The sequence below is a fragment of the Myotis lucifugus genome, unplaced genomic scaffold (assembly GCF_000147115.1).
Source record: "Myotis lucifugus unplaced genomic scaffold, Myoluc2.0 scaffold_109, whole genome shotgun sequence".
Lineage (NCBI taxonomy): Eukaryota > Metazoa > Chordata > Mammalia > Chiroptera > Vespertilionidae > Myotis > Myotis lucifugus.
In genome coordinates this window covers 4126533-4134074 of record NW_005871157.1, presented here as the reverse complement: position 1 = coordinate 4134074, position 7542 = coordinate 4126533, and the positions used below count along the sequence as shown (strand labels likewise).

General features: G+C 36.8%; 1 protein-coding gene across 1 annotated transcript in view; it reads left to right on the top strand.

The window, feature by feature from the left end:
* SPG11 (SPG11, spatacsin vesicle trafficking associated) overlaps positions 1-7542 on the top strand; it is a 91110-nt gene that overhangs the window by 1844 nt on the left and 81724 nt on the right. Inside the window, 3 exon segments of the mRNA XM_023757599.1 lie at positions 2034-2218; positions 3524-3748; positions 5131-5332. Coding sequence (XP_023613367.1) covers positions 2034-2218; positions 3524-3748; positions 5131-5332 — 612 coding nt within the window.

Genomic DNA, 7542 nt, shown 5'->3' with positions numbered 1-7542 from the left:
ATGAATTAGTAGAGGGGGTAGGTCAAGAGAAGCTTTCTTATTTGCATTTAATTGAATTAAAATACTTCACAGGGTAAAAATAAGGGCACATTTTTAGTATTCAGGGTTTATATCCTACTTTTCTCAACATATACATCGTTCTTTTATATTGTTGCAATCACTGTACATTCTATATTTTCATTGAAAATTTTGCCTTCCCACATGCTAATGTAGTCCATGTGCTAATGATGTTAATGGTGTCACAGTGTGCTGCCCTTTAAATGTATCTTAATTTGTGGAACGTTTTCCATATTCAACATTTATATTGGGGAGGCAGAATGAGAGAGATGACATCTTTTTAACTGGCTGCCTTCTCGTGGCATGGCAGTCTTACGCACTAAGTGTGTGTTCCCTGACATTTGTGTGTTGAAACCTTAACTACCCATGTGACTGTTTTTGAAGATTGAGGAGCCCTTACGGAGGTAATTAAGGTTAAATGAGGTCATAAGAGTGGGGTTCTAATTCTATAGCATCGGCATCCTGATAATAAGAAGGGACACCAGAGATCTCTCTCTCCAAGCACACGGAGTAATAGCCATGTGAGGACACAGCAAGACAGTGGCCGTTAATAAGCCAGGAAGAGCTGCCTCACCAGAAACCACTCCGCTGGCACCTTGTTTCTGGGTTTGTAGCCTCCAGAACTGTAAGAAATAAATATCTGTTGTTTAAGCAACAAATCTTTATATTGTTTTCCAAATTTCAATGTAAACAGTCAGGAATTGGTTGTTAAAAAAATCATCAGTCTAGCTATAGGATTAGAAATATGCAATGTGTTAATCTTTTTCTCTGATAAGGACATTATAGCATCAAAGTCCAACTTTTCTAGATATAAAACTTACTACTTTGGTAGAAAAAAGCTTTTTTAAAAAGATTAGACTTATTAGTGTGGAAGTCTCATCTCATTCCATTGCATTGTTTTCAGAATTGGGGCCCTTTGATGTTTTTAAATGATTTAAAAATCATTTAATTTTTAAAAAATTTTACTTTTGTTAATCCTCACATGAAGATATTTTTTCCATTGCTTTTCAGAGAGAGGGCAAGGAGGGTGGAGAGAGAGAAACATCAATGTGAGACACATGGACAGGTTGCCTCCCACACACGCCCCAAGTGGGGGCGGGGAGCAAACCAGCAACCAAGGTATGTGCCCTTGACTGGAATTGAACCCCAGACCCCTCAGTGCAAGGTTGGATGCTCTAACCACTGAGCACACCCACCAGTGCTAAATGTAATTTAATTTGAATATTTAACTTGAAGCTATAGCATCATTAGTCTCTTTCCATCCTTGTTAGCCAGTGTTCTTATGTTGACACTGCACTGCTTTAAAAATTCTGTAACTGTTCTCTCCAGCATGGTAGCCATTAGCCACATGTGACTTAAAAATTTAAATTCATTTCCGCAGTTGCATTACTCACAATTTAGCTGCTCAGTAGTCATATGTGGCCATTGGCTACTGTATTGAACAGTGCTGATATATAGAACACTTCTATCATCACAGAGTTCTTTTGGACAGAACTATTCTGGAGTCTTAAGATCTATTGATACAAATAATCACTTTCTTTTTTAAAGTTGAAAGCATTTAAGTTAGTAAAACTTATTTTGTTAATTGTGAGCACCACCTCATTTAAATAATCTACATACTTGGTTGTTGAAATTTACCTTTGATCATAACAATTCTTTTAAATATATCATGTCAGGATTTAGGATGAAGAAATAAAAGCAAACATCATTTCTTGCTCCATGCTCCCTTTTCACCACCTACTTCTATATTCTTGTGCTGGTGTAAAGGGCCTGAGGGGGAAGAGGTAGGAAGGGAAAGGGGGAAGAGGTAGGAAGTCCTAATGCAGTTTACTTTCTCTTAAATTGGATGTAGAATTAATGCTACCAGGTGAACTAAAGAACTTTTCTCTGTTCATTCTGCTCTTCCAATCTCACCATTGTGGGTAAATATTATTGTAGATAGAGAATATAAAAAATAATGTAAACTTTTTCCTTAGCTTTGTGTGGGAGGATTCTCATAACAGCAGCACACCAACAGATAAGCCCAGACTGCTCGCTCTTAGTGAAAATAATGAATTGCTCATCTATGAATTTAATTTGAAAGATGGAAGATGTGATGGAACCATTTTGTATAACTGTAGTGAGGAGACTTTGCAAAAGCTCATTGAAGATCAAAATGTCAGTAAGTATTTACAGGTGGGCTTTCAACATATTTAAATGTGTGACATTACTGTGTAATTTTGTGTATTTCAGGAAAGCTTCTTATATATGTGAGATCAGTGTGGGAGACCTGCCTGTCCAATACTACCCACTAGCCACTTGGGGTTCTTGAACACTTGTCCTTTTAGTGTTAAATACATACCAGATTTTGGAGACTTAGTACAAAAAAAGTAAAATATCTCATTAATAGGTTTTTGTATTATATGTTGAAATATTTTGGGATATAATGAGTTAAGTAATATATATTAAAATTAATTTCACCTTTTTTTTTTTCAATGCAGCTACTACTAAAAAGTTTAAAACTACATGTGGCTTGCATTTGTGGCTGACATTATATTTCTGTTGGATAGTGCTGATCTAAGACTGGTTACAGAGCTCTTTACTATGTCCCATTCTGAGAGCTGCAGGGAGCAGAAATCAAGGCACTTGGGCTTCTATTTTTAAGGCAGTAGCATATTTGCTACCTTTGATTTTAAGATTCCTTTTTTTCCCCAAAAATATGTCTTTATTGATTTTAGAGAAAGGAAGGGAGAGGGATAGGAAGATAGAAACATCGATGAGAGAGAAACATCCATCCAGCTGCCTCCTGCACACCCCCCATGGGGGATCGAGCCCACAAGCCAGGCATGTGCCCTTATCGGGAATCGAACCAGTGACCTCTTGGTTCATGGGTTGACGCTCAACCACTGAGCCACACGGGCCCAACCCTTCTTTTGCATTTTTTTAAAAAGTCTGTGATTGTTCTTGTGGGGTCTCATGGGTAGTAAGTAGGCTTTTTGAAACTTCTGGTGTGCTGTCAGAATGGCCATAACACAAGGAACAAGAGACATTACACCAGCGGTTCTCAATCTGTGGGTCGCAACCCCTTTGGGGGTCGAACAACCTTTTCACAGGGGTCGCCTAAATACATCCTGCATATCAGATATTTACATTACGATTCATAACAGTAGCAAAATTACAGTTATGAAGTAGCAACAAAAATAATTTTATGGTTGGGGTCACCACAACATGAGGAACTATATTAAAGGGTCACGGCATTAGGAAGGTTGAGAACCATTACATTAGACCATCTTTATTCATCCCCTTACCTACCTTTCAATATCCACTTGCTTAGGTAGGTATGAATAATAACTGCCTAGAGTTGGATTGAGTTAAGTGGTGTGTTTTTTGTTTGTTTTACCTGTTTTTGTTAGGTTTTACAAAGTCAAATTTGCCCATTGTAACAATGTGACCAATGAGTTTGAAATACTATTCTTTTGTTTCATAGGCATTTCCTTATTAACTTTGAGAATTCTGTCATTTCACAATAACACATCATTATTGCTCATCAACAAATGTATCATCCTGCACATCATGTTTCCTGGAAAAGATGCTGAGATTAGAGTACTCAACTATTTCACATTACGCTTGCCTGCACAGGCTGTGGACAGTATTATTGACATGCAGCTCTGCAGAGGAATTCTTTTTGTTTTGAGTAGTTTAGGCTGGATCTGTATCCTTGGCGGCAAAAATGTTGATGTGCAGGGGAGGAGAATACCTAGAAAGATAAACCCTATTAGCCTTTTAGTTTTAAAGAACTTGGGTGTAGGTTGATGGTTACTTTTTCAGTAAAAAAAACTGCAGGGAAAAAGATCTTCATGAACTTAACATAACTATATTCATAATCCATTCAAATACTTTTCATTGTATACACAAGTTTTTTCATAGTCATAATCATCTTGTCTAACTTATTTGTGTTCCTTTTAAATTGTGTATACTCTGCATTACCCATTTATTCAAATATGATTATTAAATATCTGTTTTGTTCTTGTTCCAGGAAAGTTTTAGATGACCACTTATGATATAATATGCCCACTCATCACAAGTAATGATTCCATCATATTATTGAATCATATGATTTGCTTAACCACTTTTATTTATTTTTGGAAAATATGGGCTTTTTATCTTTAGCAGATCCATAGGTCATCAGCAATATTATTTCAAAGGCTTGAAAAAATGACCTATTATGTGATTTTGGAACCTTATTTTCTAAAAGGAATAGGTGTTGTGTGTGTGTGTGTGTTTTTAGATATATCAGCCTCTATTAAAACTTTTTATACAAATATCAAATTATTGGATTAACTTCATTTTTGTTGCCAGATTATAGAACTCCACTGTTCAACATAGCACTAGGCATATGTGGCTTTGAACACTTGAAATTGGCTAGTATGATTGAGGAACTAAATTCTTAATTGTATTGAATTACTTTAGTTAAAAGCTAATGCTTGGTTCAGCTATTGGAAAACTTTTAAGTATGTTTGGAACAACTTTGGTTGTTCCAAGTTCTCAAATGTAAATTTTATGAAGTCTAAATACAGATCAGATATTTTCAGTGAAAATTTAGTGTCCATATTGAGATATGCTTTAAGTGTAAAATACCAGATTTCTAACACTTATATGAAAAAAAGAATGTAAAATATCTCAATTTTTTTACTGATAACATGGTGAGATGATATTTTGGATATATTGAGTTAAGTAAATTATATTATTAACATTAGGTTCACAGATTTCTTTTTACTTTTTAAATAAGGCTACTAGAAAATTTACAATGGCAAATGTGGTTTGCATATATTTTTCTTGGACAGTACTATTGTAGAACACTAGTGGAAAAATATCACCAGTGTCTCAGCGCCTGCTCAGAGTGGGCATTCAGCAAGTATTGTTGAATGAACTCTATCAGGTTGTTTATTGGGCCACCAACTTCATAGTCATCTGGTTACTATGATAGGGGCAGCTTCAGTGTCCTGTACTTACAAGGTTGGATCTCTAGCCATTCTATGGTTTAAATGATTAGGCATACTTAAGACTGGCATTTTCTTTAACTCTAACTCAAAGACATTTTCGACATTGTGGGTGGTACACATGTAGCTCATGTGGATTTAGCACTTCACCAAGAAGATATGTGTGATGAGCAGCAACAGGAGCCAGCCAAGATTTCTTCCTTTACTTCACTGAAAGTGTCTCAAGACCTAGATGTTGTTGTGATTGTCGGCTCCTCCAACTCTGCAATTGCTCTTAACTTAAACTTGTATTTCAGGTATGTAGATTACTGTAATCTCTAATTTGAGGTAAATAATTTGAGCCATAAGAGGTTAAAAATGTATTTGTTAACTTTTCCTTAATAATAGTTTTCTTCCTCTATTCAGTTAGGTCATATTGTAGCTACTACATAGTCAGGTTGTTATTGTATAATAATGGGTGCAAATGACTACTGGTTACCTTCTTTTTTTTTTTTAAATATGTTTTTATTGATTCAGAGAGAGAAAGGGAGAAGGAGAGAGATAGAAACATCAATGATGAGAGAAAATCATCTATTGGCTGCCACCTGCACACCCACTACTTTAAGCCTGAAACCCAAGCCTGTGCCCTGACTGGGAATCAAACTGTGACCTCCTGGTTCATGGGTCGATGCTCAAACACTGAGGCACTCTAGCCGGGCCACTGATTATCTTTTTATTTGTGGGTGTATATAAAATTCTTCATTTTGATTTATATATGTTATTATATATGGCTTATGTCATTATATAAGAGAAAAAGTAATCAAGCACAATTTTAAAAGCCCTTGGCTATTATACATTGTCTACTTCCCTCTTGCCTCCCATTAGAGTAGAAGAGAAATGGGATTTCCCCGTGTTAGGACTCTTAACGTGGCTCAGCATCCTGGCTTCTTTGGGGATTACTTTCCTCTTAAAGTAGTTTGACAAGATGCAGTAAGCTAACTTTCTCCACCTGAGGATTTCCTCAGGTGTTTCCCCTTGGCGAGGCCACCCTTTTGGCTATCTTAATATATTAGTAAAATTGAGTGCTAATTTGTGTTGTTTCTTGATTTAGGTAGTATTCTAGTTGCTTCTGATTTTATAATATTTGACAGGGGTGTGTATGTGTGTGCGTGTGTGCTCACACAAACACAGAGTAGCCTATATATTGCAACTTGCTTATCTGAAAGTCACCCAATCCACAATTAGGAATTTTAGTATTTAGGGCCATTCAAAATCATTCAGGATTTTTGGTCCTAACTTAATATGAATGAGATGAACAAATCCTTGTAATTGTAATGTACCTTGATGGGTTTTATTGCTTATTGGACCACAAAAAAATGATAAATTCATTTTTACATACCTATCAGAACTCATCACTGTGATTTATTTTATTACATATTTTTTAAAATCTTTGAGTAGGGATGATTAGCATATTCACAGATTGTGTGCTTGTTTATTAATAGGCCATTTTTACTTACTAAAGCATACCTGTATGTGTAGTTACCTCCTGATCATCAGTAAAAACAATTTGACAGGTGGAGGGAAGAAAGCCTACACAGCCACTCTGGTCCTTGAGTGTAGGGTTCTATTCCTCTGGCAGCACTCTGAGAGAACTCTGAAGAGGGCACCAGGCACATTCCTTTTGAACAAATTTCCTTGAACTCAGCCATGTAAGAGCAACTTTTATCCTGTTTCCTGCAGTACATTTAGGAATCTGTTCTGTCCAGCTAAACGAGTGATTTCTGTTTATTAATTACATGGGTGGGATCCTGCCTGGCCAGTGATTTGGGGACGACCGGCTTGGGGGAGGGACCATGGGAGGTTGGCTGGCTGCAGGAGGTTGGCTGTGGGAGCGCACTGACCACCAGGGGGCAGCTCCTGCATTGAGTGTCTGCCCCCTGGTGGTCAGTGCGCGTCATAGCTAATGGTCAACCGGTCGTTCAATCCACCAGTTGTAACGGTTGCTTAGGCTTTTGTATATATAGATTTACATAAATGCTCTTTAATTAGTATAACTCCTTTAGAGTTTACTGCTTGTTTTATTTTGTAAGTGTGCTCTGAAATCTCAAAGTGTTTCTGTCTTTCCTGCCTCATGGCTCTGGCTCTTCTTTCCCCTGATACAGAATGTTAGTCCCTCTTTTCATTTTCTTAAGTCCTTTGCTATCTACCTCTTTCATGAAGCCTCTCCTTAATAAAAATCCCTTCCTCTTGTAATTTTATACTCATTTTGTAATTTTCCTCTTTGAGCTTCTGTTTTGAACTACCATCTAGCACTTAATTGTATAGTCTTGTATTATTTCCCTAATTTTTTTTATGCTTCCAATAGAGCTTGGAAGCTCCTTGAGAACACAAACTCATGGTTTGTTCTCTCAGTGACGTCTTCTTCCAGTTTACCTTAGCTGTCCACTCTCATAGTCATACCCTGGGCTTTGTCATTATTTGGAACTGCTCTTCCCTCAAATCACTGTTCTACATATCTCACTCATTG